The 22,798-nt window shown below is 48.8% G+C and overlaps 3 protein-coding genes across 8 annotated transcripts in view; 1 reads left to right on the top strand and 2 right to left on the bottom strand.

Annotated features, from left to right (window-relative positions):
* Positions 1-9,284: 9,284 nt before the first annotated feature.
* Positions 9,285-12,724, bottom strand: LOC131271807 (vang-like protein 1). Of its 6 annotated transcripts, none has more exons than XM_058273355.1 (2): positions 12,625-12,724; positions 9,285-12,023 (listed from the first exon to the last, which is right to left on the bottom strand). In XM_058273355.1, the coding sequence occupies exon 2, from the start codon at positions 11,601-11,603 to the stop codon at positions 9,816-9,818; it is 1,788 nt and encodes a 595-aa protein (XP_058129338.1). In that variant the 5' UTR covers positions 11,604-12,023; positions 12,625-12,724; the 3' UTR covers positions 9,285-9,815. The 6 variants fall into 6 exon arrangements, with proteins under 6 accessions (XP_058129338.1, XP_058129341.1, XP_058129340.1 ...); XM_058273358.1 differs by having other exon boundaries at positions 9,285-11,703; positions 12,625-12,722; XM_058273357.1 differs by having other exon boundaries at positions 9,285-11,919; positions 12,625-12,718.
* A 234-nt stretch (positions 12,725-12,958) lies between these two features.
* Positions 12,959-19,331, top strand: LOC131271800 (endoribonuclease Dcr-2). Its single transcript, XM_058273345.1, has 7 exons — positions 12,959-13,327; positions 13,398-13,727; positions 13,799-14,453; positions 14,554-14,888; positions 14,966-15,220; positions 15,283-15,727; positions 15,800-19,331. Exons 1-7 carry the CDS (start codon positions 13,316-13,318, stop codon positions 18,808-18,810), a joined length of 5,043 nt encoding a protein of 1,680 aa, XP_058129328.1. The 5' UTR covers positions 12,959-13,315; the 3' UTR covers positions 18,811-19,331.
* Positions 19,332-19,577: 246 nt separating this feature from the next.
* LOC131271799 (sodium-dependent transporter bedraggled) overlaps positions 19,578-22,798 on the bottom strand; it is a 30,983-nt gene continuing 27,762 nt past the window's right edge. Inside the window, exons 5-7 of the mRNA XM_058273344.1 lie at positions 22,269-22,772; positions 21,386-21,699; positions 19,578-21,316 (exon numbers count right to left, since the gene is read on the bottom strand). Of these exons, the coding sequence (XP_058129327.1) occupies positions 20,384-21,316; positions 21,386-21,699; positions 22,269-22,772 (1,751 nt within the window). The 3' untranslated portion in view covers positions 19,578-20,383. The remainder of the gene's footprint in view (positions 21,317-21,385; positions 21,700-22,268; positions 22,773-22,798) is intronic.

Raw genomic sequence — 22,798 nt, 5'->3', positions numbered from 1 at the left:
TTGCCTCTCACTCTCCGCGAGTCTTGAGACATTGAGCTGCGGGAAGGAAGATTCAAATATGCTCTTCGCGTAGTAAACATACTTCGCACCATCCACCCGCCCGCCACCAGTCCCACCAGCCCCCTCAGCATGTACAAAGTCAGTTTCGTGTGTGTTAGTGATGAGCGGGTCGACCCGAACCTATCGGGTCGGAGCGATTCGTAAGCGACCCGGAGCGGTTCGGGTCGTATTCCAGGTTCCAACGACTCCGGGTCGACCAGTTGGTGCAGCTGTCCATATGCGAGTTCGACCCGTTGGTTCGAGTCGACCCGAAGTTGCACCTACGGGTCGGAATTAGTGATAAGTCTTACGATTCTTTTCACGGATCGACCCGGAATCGAGTCCGTCCCTAGAAGAATCGATTCCGACCCGAAGGTGCAACGAGTTCGGGTCAACGCGAACCAACGGGTCGAACTCGCATATGGACAGCTGCACCTACTGGTCGACCCGGAGTCGTTGCACCTACGGGTCGACCCAAACCAACGGGTCGAAATCGCATATGGACAGCTACACCCACGGGTCGACCCGAAGTCGTTGGAACCTGGAATACGACCCGAACCGCTCGGGGTCGCTTACGGATCGCTCCGACCCGATAGGTTCGGGTCGACCCGCTCATCACTAGCCGGAATCGACTCTTCTAGGGACGGACTCGATTCCGGGTCGATCCGTGAAAAGAATCGTAAGACTCATCACTAGTGTGTGTTTACAAACCACAATCGAACAATTTCACGAAGGATGCACGAGACCGTGAATCTTTTTGACAAGCACGAAGTATTGAACTCCAGTGTATAACTATCGGTACTCCGTCAACCGGTTTCTTCGACCGCTAGTAACCGTTTCAACGACCTTAAGATTTACGGTTTAAAATCCAAATACAAAATTAATCTTTTCAATGTTTTCACAGTCTAATTTGCTGGCAACATAATAAACATTCTTTAAAATCACTTCAATTGCATGCAATAATTAATTAATTAACTGAATGTATTCTGAACTAACCGTTTACGAACCGGTATTAGTCAGGACTCAAGCCTGTGGATAATTTGAATTGACGACCACGTGATTGATAAATTTTTTAAACCAATTGTAATTTTCATTTCAATTTGATAGTCGATCTACACATTATTTGGCTCGGGATTCAACCACTAATCAGCACGGGTTTGATGAATGCATAATTCGGATAGCTGATTAATAAAAGGACTAAATAAAGGAGTAGCGGAATTCTAGGTTCTTTCAATATAATTTATACAACGAAAAAGAGTAAAATAATTGAAACAACATTTCTATTTCGTCCAACAGTCTCCGGGTTTGCTTTTATTTACTTAGATTTCTTAGCAGTCTCTACAAAGCCTTAAGTATTCTAGTCGATTCCTCGCTCTGCGTACGGGATTAATAGAGGGTAGGACCTTAAAAGAAATATGATGACGATACGGACAATTCCGTTACTCTACAAGTAAATGTTAATCATAATAGTGATAGTAATTATAAGAGCAATAGTATGAATCAAGAGTATTGGGATGAGCATTATAGTACAAACAGTCGATCTCAAATGTACTGAGAATGCTAACGTTTCTCGTTTTGAGATGAAAACTGTTATCGACGGTCAGGATGCTTAATGATAAAAATTTAACTAGAAGCAAAGAACTTAACCCTACGATCAAATACATGCTTTCTCATTAATAAATTATCATTCCGAGCTTTTCATTCATTCGAAGATTTTCTTGCTATTACTTATATACCTAAAAGTGATCCATTAGAACGATGGGTGAAACTTATGATTCTAATTTATTGGTTCCTCGCACGTTTTGTTTCGATCAATTGTATTGGCTTGAAAACCAGCTGCTGCCAATGCTGTAAACTTTTGCAATCGGTAGGCTAGTAGGAGATAAATGCTATCATACCTTCATCCAGCCATGTGGACTGGAATTATCACTCGCACGTGTTAAGTAAACTATGTCCGTACTTGTAGGCGTGTTATATGATACGTTTCTTGCTCAGTTTCTGATACTGAAGGAGTCGATAACTCCCGTGGTCTTATCCTATTAACTTTCCATTAGGTTGTCTCGTTTAATTGATATAATTTCTTGTTTGATATTTCATTTAGCGTGAACTTTGAGTGAGAATGTTTAAACGTATCAGCTATGAGAATGTAGAGAGTGTTACTAGTTGAGTTAAAACTCATATCAATTTGATAAGAGGCAGTGATAAAAATGGTATTGTCAGACTTTCTTTTTATATATTCACGCACTCATTCTATTTTTTGTAAATTTATATTGTATTCAGAAACATTACGCTTAATAAGGTGTGAGGTTTCCCGTTTAGTGTGCGATGCGGTTCGTGTTAAAAATTGTGCTAATATCAGTCTGCTGCTTATCTGAACAGTCCTCCTGCTGACAAAAATATGTTGTATATTTTACTTTGTATAAAACGGTGAATTGTTGCGTTAATGCATACTCCTACTTTCCACATGCTTCCTTCCTTCCTCTCACTGGGTCAAGCGAAAGCACATAAACCTCACTCTCTAACCATTTTTTTTCCTCCGGTTTCGATACAAGATTTTTTTATAATTCACTTTAATTAGTTTATCACACTTCCAGTTTCTTTTCCTACCTTTCGTTTAAATTTTACCACACTGCTATCGTGTGTATCTGGTTGATTTTTGTTTTGTTTTTTGCAAACCCATGAAACGCCTTTATTTTTCCGGATTCGTTATTGGCGAAACTTAAAACACGGTCCCATATAAATGCACGCACCCATAAATAAATGAATTTATACTGGTGCCAAAACTGTGTTTCGACACGCTCCAAAAATGATCCGGCCGGCCGGCTGATAAAGCGGATATGTAGGTCATGCCCGCGGTGCGGCGTTTTTTTGTTAAGTTAAGTTTTGTTTTTCCTCTCAATTAAAAATGCTCCTTAGTTTTTCCATGCTGTCTAACCACGTTGCCGGCATTTTTCCGGGTGTTGGGGTGACGGATAGCGGCCGTCGCGATTTTTGGGCTTTTTCTAACGAAAAACAAAATCAATTCTTCCACCAGCGGAGTTGGAGAAAACAAAGAAAGAAAAAACAAGCAAGAATCGTCGTATAAAATAATTGGAATTCGTTGTCCCCGTTGCGTTAGAAAATTCGGACACGCTAGTAAAACCGACCATTGACCAACCAAGCGACCAACGGACGAACACAGCGTGGGATTTGATTGGTTTTCCCCCTCCCCGCTCTACCCCAGTGTCGTACGCCGTGTTAAAGGCTTTTGGGTTTATTTGGCGTATTTCCACCCATTTTCTTCATCCCTTCGAAGCCTCCCAAGAAGAAATAGGGAATGAGACGGGGGAATGGGGTGTTGGCGGACGGACGCACAAATTATCCAACCGAAAAAAGCAAATACTCCTATTGAGCAATTTTCGGGGAAAAGGTAAACGTACCATCCTTGCGGGTTCTTGAACGCACCACATCTTCTTCTCCCCCTTTCCCCGACGATCCCGATGATCACGTGAGTTAAAAAGGCATCAAAACTCATCGCCGTCGTCGTCGTCGTCGCCCGCCGCGGATCGTGACGGAAGTGGCCACTTATGTGATTACCGCTTGTGCCGTTTTTTTTAACGTTGATTTTTCTTTGCTTATAATTTTGGGTCGTCTTCGCAGCCCGCGTGGATCAGCAGGCGTAGATCGGCGCGGGAAAAACTAATGACCGACAGCGTCGGTCCAAACGATACATTGCGCCGGCATCGCCGTGATGGGTCGTCGCGAAGTATTTTTCGGGGGGTTGAAGGTTCGGGACGTTCTCACACCTGAGAAAATGATGGTCAACTTTGGAGGATTCCGGGGAGGAACATCGGCAATGTGTGAAGGGCAAACAAAAGAACCGAAAAAAAAGGAAAGGAAAGTCTTTCCACCCATTACGCACTTCCGAGCCGGCGTTGAACATATCGACAATCCGGTGGTGGCGGAAAAATAAAACAACCCCAAAGAAGATCCATCGCTTGGGCCACACCTTTCGTGAAACTGCTGAATTCCGTGTGAGTCACGGAGAAAAATGCTGTCACCCTAGCACCGCCAGCAGTAGGGGTAAAACATAAAACGTACCTCACACGCAAACACCAAAAACACACAAGAATAACCCACCGGAACCCTGGCAGAGTCCCTTTTCCCTCCGCACGTTTCATCTTTCGACCGAAAACCCTAATTGACCTTCGATTGCCCGCGCGAGATATATGGCGAGATCGAAAGCATCTACACCTTTTCTGTCGAGAGAGCAAGTTTTATGGCCTCACTCTACACTGGAATGCCCGAGATGGTTCAGGTGGCCCCTGAAGATATTTGAAAGTTCAAAACAGTTAAATAAAATCATATCATATCATAGCAATAAACATCAAAGTTCAATGTTAACTTTGAAAAAAATAACATTACAAAATATTAATGAAACTGGAAAGCTACAAGATCCTAATAAATATCATATTTATCGCCGCAATCGAATGAAAACAGTGAAATTGATAAAAATAGAAAGCGTATGTGCGCTTGCTTGAACTTCAAGATAAATTACTTTTACATTGGAATTTAAATTTAAATGATACAAAAACAAAACAGCAAAATTTCGTTTTGAATAACACTTCCTTATGGTTCACGTTTATAGTTAAGGTTAATTGCAAGTAAATAGAATTTAAATGTTCAAGCCATCAATAAATGGAAAGAAACAAAAAACATTCCAGTTTTCAATCGGACATTATTTACACTCGGGCACTCTAGTGTACGGGAAGTTGGTTCATCGATCGGCCAGCCACTTCCCAATAGCTCATCCATCTGTTGCACCGGAGGAAAACAAAGGAGGAACATGCGACTCCGAAAACTCCATAACCATCACCATCCCGCCGGTCGGTCGGTTCGTTATCGGGGAATTGGTCGTAAAATTGACCCTATAAAACCCGGCGAGTTCCAGTGGCCCGAGATTGCGGTGGTTCCCGGCCTAGCGAACAACAAAAGGCGCCTGATTAGCAACCGGAGCAGGGAGGAAGAGGTTCGGAATAGAGAGAGGGGCGGTTACCGGTGAGAAACGGGGTCTCGGCCTTTGTGCTTCCCGCAAGCAAAAGACACCATCTATCGGCCCGAGCCCGGGCGTTGAAGGATCGATTGCACAATTGACCGGAGCAGGTAACCGAGACCACTGATCGCGACCCCCCGGAGGTCAATAAATCAGAGGTGCCATGTTGCATCCTTCCCTTCCGCCGATCCCGGAATGCAGCACGGAAGCTTTCGATTGTCGGCATAGACCACCGTAATCGCAATGAGAAGGATAAAATTAAACTCTAATTGCGGCAAGATCTCAAAGGTTCTTATTTGAAAAATTTAATGTTTGGCCGTTGATTGTAATACTTGGAAATAATATAACATTTTCAAAAACTTATCGGAGAAACAATCTTTCCAACACGGTGACTGAGTCTAGGGAACTTTGTCAGTCATGCGTGACACAGGGTTCAACCACTGTGTGTAAATTGGTCTGCTTCCTGGTGAACACCGCCCTGAGAACTTTGGATACCGATTTCGGACGTCCTACCAAGCGTAAAACTCAACGCTCCGATAATCGATCGTCCAACGGTGGGCTTTGAGAGAAGGGCCAGAAATTGTGACGGGAAACCCCAAAAGTGTTCGTTCTGGCAAGTGGAGCAACAGGCGATGAGGCTTCCTCTTCTTGGTGTTCGTGGGTCGGAGAAAAGGTCAGGGGTATGAGCTTGAGAGCCCACAAAAAACCCAATCCTGGTCAGATACCAACGAATTATCTTCCTCCTGGTGTTGAGAGGAGAAAAAAAATTGAGAGGTTTATATCGTACGCTAAATTTCATTACTTGCCTTACACCTTTCGCACTTTTGAACTGGCAAATTATTATTTTTTAAAATTATTTCTATTTTCCATTCGTCACACAGATTGGTCGATCGGAAGGATACTCTCGCGTACTGGGTCAATTCAGAAAGAAGGCCTGCAACCTGCACTTTGGCGTTTCGATTTCAAATTAACGCAGATTCACATATGGCACGCCGGCTGGCCGAGGACGAGGGACAAGTGAACAGACCAAAAAAAAGTAAAACAGAAGAGCTTTAATAAACCACACTGACCACAACATCCGAAATGGTGCATGGATGGAAGATGAAGGAGCCGCCCTCTGATTAGTTTGTGGGATTATGATTTGATTAGTAAATGATATGCAAATCCCTACACACAACTTCTTTTTCACTTTCTTAATGTTTTCCTTATTGGTGGTGGTAGTCGTCTGCCGACGATCCACTACAACACGAAATGGAACGTTTGCATGTCCAATGTGTTTCAGAAGCCCAGGGCACGAACACCAACCCACGGTTCTGACCAGCCAGCAGGCGGAAGATGAGCCCATTATGGGGTTTTTGGTGGGGTGGTGGAGGCGATGGTGGTCAATCTGAATGTGGTTTCCATCTTAAGCAGCGGCGTTCGGGGGTAGCATACGATCGCAACCCCCCCGATCGTCAATCCTTTTTTCCCTGCGTGACCAACCGGGGCCAATTTATGCAACCGTCGTAATGTCCCCGCGAAAAGCAGGGGAGGGAAACGGAAGGGAACCAAAAAAATCATTATAGAAGATTCCACTTAACGTGGCCTTTTCTTTTCGCGCGCTCCCCTTTGATCTTGCCCGGATTCGGATGATAGAAAATCTAACCGCGCCGGGTGTGCGTGCGTGTGTGTCTCTGTGCATTGTCTCCTCGGGCAATTTAGCGCGACAACAACACCTATTATTACTGTTGTTGTAAGGCTGGGGGAGAGTAGAGGAAGAGGCTTCTGCCGGGGGATTTTAAATCCAACCCACTCCACCGGTGAAGAAAGATTAAAACACATCCAACGGCCATTACATATTAATTTGCAATCCCACCGGTGGCGCACTAGGAGACATCGGTCCGGGTGGGACCTGCTTGGCATGAATAATCATACACTTAGACTGTATCTTCCGATTCTTCTCCGCGCGTTTCACGAATAGATGAAACCGATCTTCTAACCAACGCGAAGTTTCGTTTTCGTTGAAATCGTACTGGCTCGAAATTTAGCACCATTTCCAAAAAGTTATCGTTTGAGTTTAAGGAGTTCGCTCAGTTCTACTTTTTTTTGGCAAATTAATTTAAATGAATTCAGTTAAAGTACAGTTTCGTACTTTATAAATATTTTAGGCAATATTATGAGACTATTGTAAACCTTTCTAAAGTAAAAAGCAAAGGATCCAGCAATTTAGGAAATTTATTGTATACAGAAATTGAAAAGTTCTAACGGTTTGCCAGTTGATATATTATTGCCATTTTATAATGGAACTGAAGATATTGTCAAAAGTGAACGTTTGCACTGTGATGTAATTGTGGGTTAATTAGTTATACTCCAACTTCTTTAGCTTCTGAATGAGAATTGATTTATCTGATGCTCAATCTTTTCTTATATAGTATGCTATCCTGTATCCTAAGCCTACTACAACATCATAGCATACTGTAACAAACTGTATTTTCATTTGGGAAATATAAATAACGAAAGAACCTAGTTTTAATCTGAGGAAAGCTTGGAAAGAAATTCCCCGATTTTTCAACTCTTCATCGAACCCTTTCGCCAACGAACGGAGGCCTCGTACCATTTAGCCCGATTTTCTCTCCCCGTGATTGATTGTACGACGCGCAATTTTCCACACCCGATCTCGATCCGAGGGAAAATCGAATCACATGCATCGTCGAATGTAGCGTTGGAGATGCCTTCCGACGGCGATGATGATCGTGATGATGATCAACATCATCACCTCCAGCATGATATAATGAGACGGTAGTAGCGGGGCAGCAGGAGATCGATCCGTTTCGGTTGTCATTTGTATCGATTGAATAAAGGTCAGATTATTTCTTTTCCCTTAAGGGTTTGGGGGAAAGAAAAGCGGTGGCACACCTGTGTCTTCCCGGGAAGGGGGGAGAGAATCGGCTTGACTGAAGCGAAAAATAAGGGTAAAAAGAAGACAATGAACTTCTCGACGAATGAACCGATTTGTGATGGGAATGTTTTTCCATCAATCTCTTTACCACGAACTCCACCACAAAGTGAGCAGCACCAGGAGGTAGGGGGGGAATCGGGGAACTTCCTGAACGGAGTAATTAGACACAGAAGGTAGGCGAGTGATACAACCAGCAAACCGCCATGGGAACATTCCTTTCCTCAAGGCAGCGTCCGCCCTTATTTGTCATTCGAAGAATGGGGAGATCTACAATAGAGGGTGTGTTGTGTTGACGAGACAAGAGCCAAAGGGTGAGTTCCCGAAATCCATTCTTCGTCGTTCTTCTGTGAAGGAAATGTAGTACTTCAATGATCAATGAACGAACGTCTTTAAATTGAAACAAGGTCCGGGAGGGAAAAAACCGCTCTCGACAAAGCAGAAACCAATAAAGACAACATTAAAAAGGCTTCGCTGGACAATAAATGGAGCCAATCAATAAGCAAGAGCGAAAAACAAAACACGGAAAAGGTTTATCGCGGTGATTAGGTAAAGAAAGTAAAACTTTTTAACCGACCACTCGGGAACTCTGAAATGCGGCATCCGAGCCCGGAGTTGATTCGGGGGGGTTCCTCCTTCGGAACAGATATAGGAAGATTTGATTTTAAATATCACATAAACCTTCGCACCGTGGGTGCCGCCGGCCGGGCGCTTGCCCGTCTTCATTAGTGCGGCGGCGGTCCAATGTGCTCCTATCCCTATCGTAATCGATGCCCGTCCAAGGTCTGACACGCGGCTTGGGTGGCACATCCAGACCGACGGAGACTAGGGCGCCATTCCGGTCACTGCTTTGTGATGTTTTTGTGATGTGTATGTTTAGTTTACGGACCAGAGCGGAAACCGTACCCCAAGGGGGATTACGGGAGTCCGGCCCGAGAATCGAAACGAGATTCGAGCGAGTGGAGTTATGTTTACGTTGTCGGAAGCAAAAACGATCGAATGAGCGTTCTTCCGCGGCTCACCAGCCTCCCTTTCCCCATTCCGGTAGGACGTGGGTCGATTCCTTCCCAACGTTCAAGCCACAAATTATAATCCAACAACCTGGTGAAGAGGCTTCCTCAAGCATTTCGGCTACTTCCGTCTCTTTGGCGAGTGAGAAAAAGCTAGACCCACGTTGTTGGTGGTGGTTCTTCTCCAATGGATGGGAGAGGGATTGATTCGCGGGTTACGGCGGGTGTTGCGTTTCGTTAATGTGTTTGCAAGCGTTTTCTTCTGAGCTCCCAAAACCTTACACGCGACATAATTAACTTCTCCTTTGAGTTAATACTACAGCTAGTCGAGGCGATCCGTCCCTCGATCATTCGTTCCTTTCATCACCAATGTCCTTCCAGAGTGATCACACGAAAATGCACACGGCAAACGGCTTAACTAACTTCTAATTTTGCTCCGATCAATAATTATACCGCCCCGGAGCGGAAAGATCAAGGTTCATTTAACCTTGGGCAGGGCTTGGAATTACATTTAAATACTTTCAATACATCCATCCTTCGTCCCCGCGTGAGGTGATTCGGAACCGAACGTGTAAGAGACAAATGCTACCTAACTTATGACCTAAGAATAGTTCCGTGTTTTGGGGTTTTACGGGACGGTCGTCCCGTTTATGCTGCCTTATACCAGGCGATCCTGAATCTTTCGATTCCGACGCTTACCGGTGACGAGTAGGTGGTTCAACTGGTGCAAAATCTCCGCCCGATTTGCCGCAGCAGGCCCGGGGGTTGCTGACTCGGCCGCCTTGCGCACCGCACGCGGTCACACGCTCGTCTCGGAGTTGAGCTTTAGGACGAACTTGTTCGACTTCGGATCGACCACCTCCTCGCTGACGGTGAAGTGTGGTATGCGGTGGATGGCGACGGTGAGCGAGACGTCGTTCTGGATCAGCTGGAAGGTGCAGCCGTCGGAGATTGGCCGCGATAGCAGCTCGTCGCAGATGAGCGACCAGTTGTGGTTGTGCCGCCGTTCCTTGTCGTTCTGCAGCACCGGTGCCTCGACGAGGTACGGCTCGAGGAAGGCCCGGGGGGACATGTCGTGCTTGAGGCAGTGCCCGAGGTGCTTCAGGATCGACTCGACCGTGTGCCGGGGCTGCTGGCGGGTGACGCGCAGGTACTTTTGCAATGCGCGCGCCATCGAGGGAAAGATTGCTTGGGCCGCTTCCTGCGGATCGAGCGGGATGGCGGGCGGTGGAACGCCACCACCCTGTCCTACGCCGCCGCCACCATCCTGCTGGGAGCCGCTGACCACATCCTGTGGCTGCTGCATGCGCTTGATGTGCGTGAACGCTTCCTCGGCCGCCGTTACCAATCGCGCCCGGCGCTTCTTGACTCGTCGCTCGTACTCGTGCTCCTCGTAGAACCGCTCATTGTGGGACGAGTCACGGCGGCGAGCATGTGCCGCCAAGACGGCACGTGATTGACTATGCTGCTGAGCCGGCGTAGCGCCGTCCACGTCGTAGTACTTGAAGGAGGACACGGCTGCCGCCTTGCGCTGCGCCTTCGACACCGGGAGCCGCTCGAGGTACGGGTTGTAGATGGTGAACTCGGTGTAGTACCGCTGCAGCACCCACACGGCCGCTCGCTGGATACTCAGCTGACCGATGCTGTAGTTGTGCGACTCCCCATCCGGACTGCGTATGACCTTCACGTGATAGATCGGCTGCAGGTGGCGGATCTCGAGCAGCACAACCGCCACGTAGTGAATGAACAGCAGCGTGTCACAGTAGCTGGTCGCGTACGCCACCAGTGTGCGATAGTCAACCACCGACGAGCCGGACACGATGGCCCGGGCGCCCTCGTTCACCTGCACGATGTAGAACAGCCAGTAGGCGAAGGACGCGATCAGCACGAGCGCTAGGGCCGACGAGCGGAACAAGAAGATCCGCGGCATAGTGGCGATCGGTTTGCGGAAGAACAGCGCCCACAGGCCGATGGCAAGCAGCAACAGCCGGGCGGCCAGCGACACCAGCATACCCTTGCACTCCGCATTGCATGCCAGCAACTGCAGGCGCTCCGTTTGTGTCAGCTCGAGGCTTTCGAAGGCGGACGGGAAGAGACCGACTTTCGGCAGCACCACCATCACCAGCGGGCTCACGAATGCGATCAGACACAGGAGCACCGAGAGACCGCGCTCGAGGTACCGCTGGCAGGCAAACCCGACCCCCCGATCGTCCGCCATCTGAAAGTAGCTCACGTCCTCCATCGAGATGCTCTGCTCGGACGTGTTGCCCGTGATAGCCGTCGTATTGTCGCCCCACGTTTCGTCCTGCGGCAGGATCGACACCTCAATGATCTCCTGCCCGTCCCGCCCATCCTCGCCGAGGTTAACACTGGTCTGAAACGGCGCCATATCGGGGCGCTTGTTGTTGCTCCGCGAATGGTTGTTACTCCGATGCGAGTGTCGTGTCCGGTGCGATCCAAGTGTGCTGTGCTGCTGTTGCTGCGTAAGATTCGGCTGCCCACTACCACCGCCACCTCTCGATCTTCGACTTTTGCTTCCCGGTTCCGATTTGATCGACTCCGTTTCCATCATCGTCGTCGTGCCCATCGAGATGATCGAGGTGCTGCCGGTGGATTTTGCAGACGCCGTTCCGTCAACGTCATGGAAGGATGCGATGCACACAGAAACACGCGAAACAAAGTAGCCACTGTTGTGTCGGGGTAAAAATTGATTTATTTTCGGTGCTACTCCATCGAATACCCCGCAGCTAATGGCAATTTTCCGCACACACACACAACCCGCCGGGTTGCTCCTTTACATCATTCTAGACATTCCTTTCTTCTCCGGTCGGTGAATGTTTTTTTTCTACAGTTGCATATCCACGCGAATGACGGATTGCCGCCTCGCGCTGCTGCAGCATACACTGCGTGAGACGCGCGGTTGTATTAGTGGACGGTGAAACAAACGAAGAAAAAACCGGCTCTTACAGTTAGCTATTTTGCGCTGGAGAAATGGACTGTCGTGGGGCTGCAAATATGTCGGTCAGATTTTTTTCACCGTCCGTTCTTTCACAGTTCGTTCAAAAACAAGCTCCTTTCTTTTCCATTGATGGCGCTTCTTCTACGCATACGCCGTACCGTAGTGTCACGGGCAAAACGAATCCAAAGACAGGTGAATGAGATTCTTCACTACACAATCGCCGCGAGACGCGGAGCGCAAGCAATAGACCATTCACAGCGTTGTCTTACAAACGCTTCTTCCACTTTAATTCCTAACACGGTACGCACTAGACACAATTGCACAATGCGCGAAGCGAACCAACATCAAAACGGCAGAATGCCGTCGTTGGGCTGGCTTTCTTGCTCGCTCGCACACGCTCGCAAGCTGCCCGCACACCGCACAGTGCCTCTCTTTCCGAGGCAAGTTGAATGACTTCGACAAACGCGTCTTCGACGAGCGACGGTGAAAGAATCGATTCAAAAGGCACGCGATTTCGTTTTTTAAACAACTCCAATTACAGATGTAAACTACTGCGAACCACCGTGCGTGGTTTCTTCCGCGAAGCTAATTGTGTATCACCGCGTAGAACGAACACTTTGCTCGTGCACCACCATGTTTGATTCTACACCTTTCCTTGCGAAGCAGTTGCTTTTACGAGGGGCGGAGGGCACGTATGACGCGAGGGGAAACGCAACGTAAACCGCACGACCGCTTCGACCGGATTCGTCGACAAGAATGCGCTTGAAAAGCGTCATGCGAGTCAAGTGAATGGCCAAGTCAAGGTGTATATACACAAAGGTCTAATTCGCTTCGCTGTCATCGATCTGTCACGCAAGATGCCAACATTATGGAGCAACCTGTATGATTATACAAGCCGTAACTACCAAGGTAGGTACGACTGATTCTCTAAACTATTTGAATTTATCAAGTGTGTCGTGTTGTCTTGTTTGGATTGCAGTAACAGAGTTGTTTGTGTACCGGCATATTGCCTGCATCCGCTGGATTGCATGTAATTGCAGTGCGATAACGTTGAAGTGAGGATGATTCACTGGAGCAGCGCTAGTTTTCTTCCTCTTCGTTCGTGTCGATTCGTAATAGTCTGAAATATATACAGGGCCAGCAACAAAGTTGTTTGTTTATATCGCACTAGCTTGAAGTCTCGTTTTGCTATATTGTGCATTCGGTCACGTCAGCTATATTCAATTATCGACTTTGTAGTTTGCTGATCGTAGTAGTCGCAGTAGTTTCTGGCGTCACCAAGCCACTCGAAACAATTGGAAAAGCTGATGCAATAGCAGTAATCGCACAACGCCGCCAACATGTTACCAACGGTACGTATTTTTGCGGGACCACATTTTGCAAATTATCTATACTAATTGTTTCGTTGTGTAATAGGACAAGCCACCGACGGAAGAATTCGTCCCGAGGGACTACCAGGTTGAGATGAAAAATATCTGCCTGACGAAAAACACCATCATCTTTCTACCAACGGGTGCCGGCAAGACCCACATCGGCCTGATGGTGATGAAAGAGAAGAGCTACCAATTGCAGTCGTCGGTCGAGGAAGGTGGAAAGCGCATGTTTTTTGTTGCAAACACGATCGCCCTGGCCAAGCAGCAAGCGCAGTTCTTCTCCCGGCATATGCCGTTCAACGTACGGCTCTACACGAGCGAGGTGAACGTGGACGCTTGGAAGGAAGACCGCTGGAAGAAGGAGTTCGCTGATGTTCAGGTAGGGTACACCCAGAACCGTTCCTTCCCGATATCATGTACTTCAATCCTGGCTCGTTTGGTCTCCGGTAGATTTTCGTCAGCACAGCGCAGATTCTACTCGATGTGCTTCGGCACGGTTACCTCAGCCCGGTTAACATTAACCTAATCGTGTTCGACGAATGCCACCGTGCCGTAGGGCAACATCCCATGCACGCGATCATGAAAGAGATGATAACGGTATCGAGCGACATGCGGCCGCGAATTATCGGACTTTCCGGGACCCTACTGTTCAAGGAGCTTAAGATGGCAAGCTTGGTACCGGATGAACTAGAGCGCCTTGAAAACACCTTCAATTCGACCATAGCAACGGTGGGGGACTACGAAAAGTATGAGCATGTGCGAAGTTTCTCGACGGACCCGAATGAAGTCGTCAGCTTTTACCCGCTGCCTACTATGTTGTCAGTGGGAAGGTTTTGCGGCGAACTTGTTATTAACTATCTGAAAGACCTTGAAGGGGTCCATTTGCCCAACTACAAAACGATATCCCTTACCACGTTACGGCGGGGCTATGCAAAACCGGTCAAAGAGGTACAAAAAGCCCTTAAGGCTTTTTTGACACAGCTCACCGAGCTCGGTGTGTTTCCGGCATCCCTAGCCATTCTGGGTGTGATCGTGCAGCTGGAGCTCAGCAAACGTTCTTCGGAGTGCGATAAGGCACGCTTATTGATGCGCGATGCAATCCGCTGTAGGTATCATATTTTAATAAGATGGATTTTTTTCCGCAAGAAGTTGTAGTCTCAGTTAAATTGTGATTCGTTCTCATTGCTTGCTTCAATGCAATGCAGTTTGCGAGACTATTCGGCAGGTACTGGTATCCGCTATGGAGGGCTACAGTGTGCAACAGCAAGCGCTACAATTTTCCAGCAATCGCGTCCGACAACTAATTCTGTTTCTCGAGGCCGAGTACAAACAAACGGATGATCAGCAAAAGCAATCCTTGGTGTTTGTGGAACAGCGCTTCACCGCAAAAGTTTTGTACCACGTGATAAAGGTGTACTTCACTGGTATGATGAAAGACCAATCATTAAATCCTATCATTACACCCGAGTTTATCGTGGGGCGGAATGCGGCGATGGAAGAATCGATTGAGGAAATCATCACTCAAAAAATGGATCGGAAGGTAAGGGAATGCTAACATTACAATACTTGTTTTGGAGTTTACGTTTACATTTTTAACGTTTAATGGTTCCATCGTAGGTCATCGAAAACTTTCGCAAGCATAAGTTGAATGTGCTAGTTGCAACGAACGTGCTTGAGGAAGGCATCGACTTGCAGATGTGCAACACGGTGATCATGTTCGATATGCCCAAAACGTACGTTTCCTACATGCAATCGAAAGGGCGTGCACGCATGAAAACCAGCAAGTATCTTATGCTGGTGCCGGAAACGCAAAAGTCTGACTTTTTAAAGCGTGTTAAACTTTACGCAGAGATAACCAAAGAACTCCAAAAGGTAAATCCAGCTGTTTGGTTTCCCCGTGAGTCCCCGCAGTAAAGGCTCTTTTTTTTCCTTAGCAATTGGTCGGCAAAACGATTGATCGCCCATTGCCTTTGGAGCAAGACGTTCGGAACGAACTCCTGGACGACATCATTCCGCCCTTCTACACCCCGATCGGTGCTAAACTGGACGCACTGTCTTCGCTACAGCTCCTCAATCGCTATTGCATGAGTATGCCCCGGGATCTGTTCACGGGATCGAACGCCACATGGGAACGGCACGATGGGTTTGATAAAAAGATGCACGTCAGTGTTAAGCTGCCGTTGCAATCTTCCGTTCGCGAAACGATCCACGGCCAGACGATGGTGAATCTGAAGCTTGCCAGACAGTCCGCCGCGTTCAACGCGTGCAAGAAGCTCTACGAAGCCGGCGAGCTGAACGACCATTTGCTTCCCATCAGTAACGCGCACAAGGTGGAGGAATTGAGTGAAAAGTACTTCCAGCACTGGCAACAGTACCCAGGTGAGAGTCATTTTGCGTCAAGACGGTAGTCAAGAATCAAATGGTCATCCTGCTGTTTTTTGCTGTTTTTAGAGCAAAACCCCCGTATAGCCGGGACGGCCAAGAATGTTCGTGCGCATAAAATTTGCTATCCACGCGAAACCATTGGCTGCACACCTCGAGCAGACGGGGAAGAATGCCTCGTGTACGTGCTACGCGTTAAGGCCCACTTTGCCGCCGGTGTCCGCTACCCGCATGTGAAGGTGCTGGAGGATTTGTTTGCATCGCCGAATAACTTTGGGATACTGACACGCAAACCGTTACCCCCGTTGGCGCAGATGAAGTTGTTCGTTACGCTCGGCGGTATCGAGGTGGAGCTTGTGCCGGAACCGCTGCATGTCACACTCGCTTCCGACTCGGGGCAGCTGGCATTGCTGAAGCGCTTCCATCTCCTGGTGTTCCGTGATATGTTGAAAGTCTGGAAAGGGTTCACCGTGCTGGACACTGATCCGGAGGAGAACGGTTTCCTCATCGTACCGCTGCTCGGTTCGGAGACTATCGACTGGAAGCTGATCGAACAGTTCCCCTACCTTCGGCCGGCGACTGAAGCAAGCCCACGGGTACGTCAGCAGTTGCGCTTCGAACCGGAACGTTACCTGCACCGCATCATTCATCCGTGGTACAAACACGATGCGGACCAGCACTATGTGGTGGTGCGTGTGCGGGAGGATATGCGCCCGTCCACCCCGTTCCCAAACGAGCGGTATGCGTCCTTCGAAGACTACTTTGCCACCGAGCACCATCAGACGATATTTCGCCACGACGATCAGTTCCTGATCGAGGTGAAAGGCGTCTCGACCAGCTTAAACCGATTGCACCCGGGCAAGGAGGCGGATGGAGGGAGTAGCTCGAGATCGAAGCATCTGGAGTTCCAGGAGATTCTCATCCCGGAGCTGGTGCACAACTACGAGTTCCCGGCGGACTACTGGCTGAAGGCGACGCTTTTGCCGAGCACGCTGCATCGTATCCACTATCTGCTGCTTGCCGAAAGTATCAGGGTGGATCTGGCCACGAACGCGGACATCGGACAGCGCGAATACACCGGGCGACCGCAGGAGCTGCGGTGCGATCTACTGCTAAACAAGGTGGATCAAAAGCTGGCCGCAAAAGGTGGTGACTATGATGACGAAGAAGACGACGACGATGACGGGGAGGAGGACGATGAAGATAAAAAACAGAATAAGATTAACACCGAGGCGTTTCGAGAGCTGCTGGTGCAAATACACAGCGAATCGTCGGTGTACGATCGGATCGAGTTTCCTTGGCAGGAGAGCGAGGAACCGATCGATCTGGAGCGTCACTGGGATGATGTCAGCCGGATCGACATCGATTACTACTGCAGCTTCCTGAACAAGTACGGTGGCGAGGCGAAGAGTCTTGTCATCAAAAGTAATCATTCGCTAACGGAGACAAACCTCGAGAAGGAGCTCGGACAGCTGGAGCTCGACGAATCAGTAACAGTAGAGACCGCGTCGGACAGGGTGGAATCGTCCGCACCGTCAGTACCGTCAACGCCGCCAGCAATAGAGGATGGGTTCGGGAAGCCCGGAGTAATCCGCGTGCTGCAACTCAAGCCGGAAAGTACCGTTAACGTGTGCTTGCAGCAGGCGGACATTCTGGAGGCACTCACTACCAAGTCCTCCAGCGACGTGTTCAATCTGGAGCGCTTCGAGCTGCTTGGGGACGCGTTTCTGAAGTTTGCCGTCTCGGTGTACATCCTGGCGAGCCACGGTACCTGGCACGAGGGCTACCTGACGACCTGCAAGGGACGTATCGTGAGCAACCGCAATCTGCTCTACTGCGCCATGCAGCACGGGCTGCCGGGTATGATCAAGGTGTACCCGTTCGATCCGAAGAACGACTGGGTGCCACCGCTCTCGGTCGTCCCAGCGCCGGTCCGACAGCCCATGGTCGAGGCGAATGAATCACCGGCTTTGCTCTACAAGCTGGAGTTGAGTGAGGAGGAGATCCGCTCGGGTGTGGTACAGCCCTCCACCATCGAGCGCTTTTTGCCGCTGATCGAGAAAAACGAAAAACCGTACGGCTCGACGCTGCAGAGTGTGCTGCAGCAGGTGAACATTTCCGACAAGGCGGTGGCCGACGTGATGGAGGCCTTGCTGGGGGTGTGCGTGAAGACCGTCGGGTACGAGCGCTCGTTCCGGGTGCTGGCCCACTTTGGCATCATTCCGAAGGGGGCGGACGTGGCGAAGCTGCTGCGCAACCACCAGTATCCTATCGTCGACTACCATGGACCGCACCGGCTCCGGATCGATCAGATGCTGTGCGCACCGGGCAAAATTGAGCGGGTGTTGGACTACGAGTTCCGCAACCGGACCTACCTGCTGCAGGCGTTCACGCACGCCACCTACTCCGGCAATCTGCTAACCGGCTCCTACCAGCAGCTGGAGTTCCTTGGAGACGCCGTACTCGACTTTCTCGTCACGCTGTACATCTACGAGCGCAACCCATCGATGTCGCCCGGCCAGCTGACCGACCTCCGGTCCGCACTGGTCAACAACGTCAATCTCGCATGCGTACTCGTACGCTACGAACTGCACCGCTACATTCTTTCCGAGTCACCGATGTTGACCGCCGCGATCGACCGCTTCGTGGAGGTGCAGGTACGCAAGAACAATCAGATCGGTGACTGGGTGCGGTTGCTGTGCGAGGAGGGCGACACGCCGCTGGTCGAGTACGTCGACGTGCCGAAGGTGCTGGGTGACGTGTTCGAGGCACTGATCGGCGCGGTTTATCTCGACTGCGGCAAGGACCTCGACGTGGTTTGGCGCGTCTGCTACCGGTTGCTGCGGAACGAAATAAACAACTTCACACGTGACACCCCGATTCAGGTGGTGCGCCAGCTGCATGAACATCCGGATGCGAAACCACACTTTAGTGCACCGCACGTGGAGGACGAGGTGGTGATGGTGAAGCTCACCTACTCGCTACGGAACCAGCGCCTCAAAGTGTACGGCTTCGGGAAGAACAAGGAAGACGCGAAAAGGGCCGCCGCCAAGATTGCCTTAAGCAGGCTTAAAGAGTAGACTTAGAAGCCTTTTGTTTCCCTGGACTGCTTATCGTTGCATGCTCTCTTTTTCGCTTTTTTTCTGTTTTACCTAATACTACATCCACAAATGCTTTAAAATCATTAAATCAATCGCGCATGCCTTATTAAACAATGTATTGAATATCGTAATGTGAAACGCGAAAGGTGCTTTCGCGTCTACCATGCTTTAACCTGGGGACTGTCCTGTAGAAATGCCATCCGGTTAGATCCAGGCGAGGAATCAGGGGCCAATAGACGTCGGGGGTTTTGGCCGGTAAAAATCCGGCACTAACCGTGGACCCTTGACAGGAGGGGACCGGTTGTCTATCAAAGATTTCCTCCTTATCCAAAAAAAAAAATATATATCTAGGTGTCGACATAGGTATTTGATTGCGCTGTAAGTGCGCAAACGTATCATCCGCATTTTGGCAAATTGTCGGAGATGTTTTGCCAATTCAATATTTGCTTACACTATTGTAGTTGTAGTAGAAGGCATGTTTATGTCTTGAAGAGTTTAACGATACTTTACCGGGTATCGAACACGACACAATGCTTTTAAGGATAAAAACCTGCAATAAATATTAGTTGTGATAGTTTTTACCAACCGATAATATTATTTCTTCAATAAATCATTTATTATCTTTAAATTTTGTTTGTAAACTTAATAACAAGATGCATCTCTTACATACACTATCTCCACCAGTAGCCTTAATGACTTATTCTATGTTCGAATGCGGTCTTTGCACAAGAGGGAAAAATCGATTCTTATGAGTGAGAAAATAAATAATATTTTTATTCAAGTTTAACTTTTTATAATTTGCGTTTGTTATTAGTTAGCCAAGTCGAACAGTTTATGGGCGGACGATCAGATCTTCTCCGGTACGATCGAACGTTAACGTTATACAGATACACAGAAAAAGTCTTTGATCAGTCAAACGCGACTCCTTTCGGCTTGAAAAAGCTAAACGTAAACGAGATAAGTGCACTTTGTCAATTGTAGAAATCAATCAATCATACTTCTAGCGTCCAGCTACTATCTACAGTTCGGTTTCTGTTGTTTGTGTTGCTTAAACTCGACGCGCTGTGATGACGTTTTTATCGATCTAATTATCTTCCTAACTAGTTTTCTACACTCTACCTTTAGCAGCATTTTTTTTATCGTTGAAACATTGTTTCATTTAACATAGTGTACCTTATTGCCACGGATTGTTACCCTTCCATGTTAGATATATTTCAACTACGATCTTTACCGTACGGTACGTTGTATAAATACTAAATTGAGTATTTCCTTCCCCTTGCAACGAAGCTCCGAACGTTGGCGAAGCTGGACGGTGTTAGGTTTTATTCCGATTCATATACGATCGGTAGAACGCTACTAGAAACTAAGATGTAGACATTGTTACGGGGTAATGTTGTATGTGTTGGGGGATGGGGACACCCCCCCCATATCTGAACCGTATCGTCAACGTCTTTTCTAAGCTTTTAAAATAATTTCGTCAACTTTTTCTTCGTGAATCATTCCCAACCCGACCATGACTTTCGGATTGGAATTCTCTCTAGGGTCGATCATCCTATATCACAGAGTCCCTGCCGATGCCAGTGCGGTGGCGCCTATTTCCATCGCCCACTGCCTCGCCATCGTTGTCGTCACAGTTGAGTGTGATAATGCTCGAGTCGCCGATAGGCGCCGCCGCCAGGACGAGATTCTCCATCGAGTGCCCCCGGCGCAGCAGAGTGTTCCGTAAGGTTTGCGTAAAGCCTGCGGCAGTCGCCGGAGCCAGTGGTGGTGGTGCCGTAGCCCCACCGATGGTGGCCGGTCGTAGAATTTGGCGCACATCCGATGCCGTTAGGGGTTGGATCTGCTGTTGCTCGTGTGAAGCATTTGCGTCCGCGTTTGCGATCAGCGAACGATACCGTCGTCCGCTGCCGAGTGTTGAAGAGTTGTACAGGGCTCGGGGTGGCCTTGCGAGCTCGAGTGCGGTTATCGCTCCTTCCAGCACCGGCGGCCCACCACCAAGCTGTTGGAGCACGGAGCAATAGTCCGGTGGTGGTAGTTCCCCACCGGACGAAGGGTTCGCACCCTGCGACAGATCGCAATGTTCCATGGTCGTTTGTGGCAGAGCTGCCCGCTGTCGGCTATACCCCATTGCACCACTGGTAGCACCGGTCCCACTGGATTCTCCCATTATCCGACGAACGCTACGGCGGATACTGTTCCGTAGCATCTTCGCAATGCGAGCTCCTGTTGCCGTCGTGTAGGAGGGTGGTGGTGTGTACTTTGGCGGTGCATCCTCTGCATCCCGAGGCCCGCGAGAGTCCAGCGAAAGAGAAACAGCTCGATCGGATGATGAACCGTCGCGCTGGCCAGCTGATGAAGTGTTTCTAGTTCCATTAGCTGCGGTTTGCTGCGCGGCGCTTGAAACGGCAGGACGACGGGAGTGAATCGCTCGGATTGGATTGCTCGTATCACCATCCACCGGTGGCCGAAGTAGGAGATCGACACGCTGTGGGAAAAATGGAAGGTTTTCGATCAACCTCTCGTACAAAACTTCTCGCTAGGGCGGTTTACTTACATCCAATATATCCGGTGGACCACTGCACAGGTAGCGATAGATTTGCACCACCATCACGATCGGCACTAGCAGGAGGAAGCTCACCTGCACGAACCCACCGACCTGGCGGGCCCATAGAGGCCAGTAGCTGCCTACTTGCCCCGGGCCGTTCGAACTGGGCGTCGATGGCCAGTTGAAGAGGGCGGCACTATTCGACAGCCGGTACTGGATGATGCACAGGAAGATGAGCCCGATCGGAAGTAGAAAGTTCCATGCGAATGCTATGAACGCCGAACACGACTGAAGGAGCTGCAGGTCGTTGACTAGAATGTCACCTGCAAACGAAGGGAAATGCTGTGAGTTATGCGTCTTTTTGCACTATAATCCAAATAGCAATCACTTTGATCGCTACGCATTTTTCATTTTTAATCTGTCGAAAACGGATGATTTTTTTTTTCAAAAGATAAAAGGCTTTTCTTAACAGTAGTGTTCAGAACGGAACGGCTGGTTTGAATTGTGTAAATTTGTAACGAGTAGATTCGAGTAGGCGTTTCTTGAGTGCGTTTCAAGGGTGCAATTTTTGACCACCGCAGCAGGCTAGATTAAGTTTTTTTCTGTATCGTAGCACTCTCTTGCGTTTACCATTTTTGAAAATAGAACACAACGTAGGAATTAGAGGAAACTAATAGCGATAGTTTCAAGAGGTAGTTTCGAACAAAACAACTAGAATACATTATTTTATGGCCGCTCTTATCAACACGCTATAATTTCGTCATTTTTGGTAATTTTTCTGATCCGCAAATGCCTACTTTTTGGGTATATTGACTTTTTTTGGCGCATTTGCTTTTTGATTCACCATACATAAATTCAAAAAGACCGTTAAACACGATCAACTCCTACTCACTTGTAAACGGTCGACCGCGGACGAGAAACAGCGCCAATATGTGGCCGATCCAGAGCAACAGCAACCACCAGGCCGCACCGAGGATCGTGTCGAGGTAGTGCACAACATTGATGCCACCCTCGGTCGCGAGCGGCATTCCGAGCAGCAGACCGGTCACGCAGCTCAGCAGAATGGAGGACGGTGCGTCACCGATGGCACCGGCGATCGGTTTCCACATGACGCACAGCTGACCAACGCCGAACAGCAGCAGCGCCAGGTAGGCCAGCAGGCCCCAGATCGGTTGGATGCGCTCGGGCGACGCGACGGCCAGCGCGGCTGGCAGTAGCTCCGTTACGAGCCGCAGCACCTGGTAGCCCGACTCGGATTCTTCTCTCGTACGCCGGAAACTTTCACCGACGACGGTCGAGTAGCGGACAAACCACCGGCTCGGGTTCATGGTGCTATGCTGCGATGGAATCGGTTGGTTACCTCCGCTCCGTAGGAAAACATTCGTGCCAAGATGCTCTGGAAATGCGAAAGGAAGTGATAAA

The sequence above is a fragment of the Anopheles coustani genome, chromosome 3 (assembly GCF_943734705.1).
Source record: "Anopheles coustani chromosome 3, idAnoCousDA_361_x.2, whole genome shotgun sequence".
Lineage (NCBI taxonomy): Eukaryota > Metazoa > Arthropoda > Insecta > Diptera > Culicidae > Anopheles > Anopheles coustani.
The sequence above is the reverse complement of the archived record's forward strand: the minus strand, read 5'-3'. Positions and strand labels throughout refer to the sequence as shown.

Excerpts from the sequence above, each read along its gene's own strand:
- LOC131271807 (XM_058273355.1), bottom strand. The coding sequence starts at position 11,603 with ATGGGCACGACGACGATGATGGAAACGGAGTCGATCAAATCGGAACCG.
- LOC131271800 (XM_058273345.1), top strand. Across the intron at positions 13,728-13,798 it reads AGGAGTTCGCTGATGTTCAG|ATTTTCGTCAGCACAGCGCA; the intron begins GTAGGGTACACC and ends GGTCTCCGGTAG. Across the intron at positions 15,221-15,282 it reads TAACCAAAGAACTCCAAAAG|CAATTGGTCGGCAAAACGAT; the intron begins GTAAATCCAGCT and ends TTTTTTCCTTAG.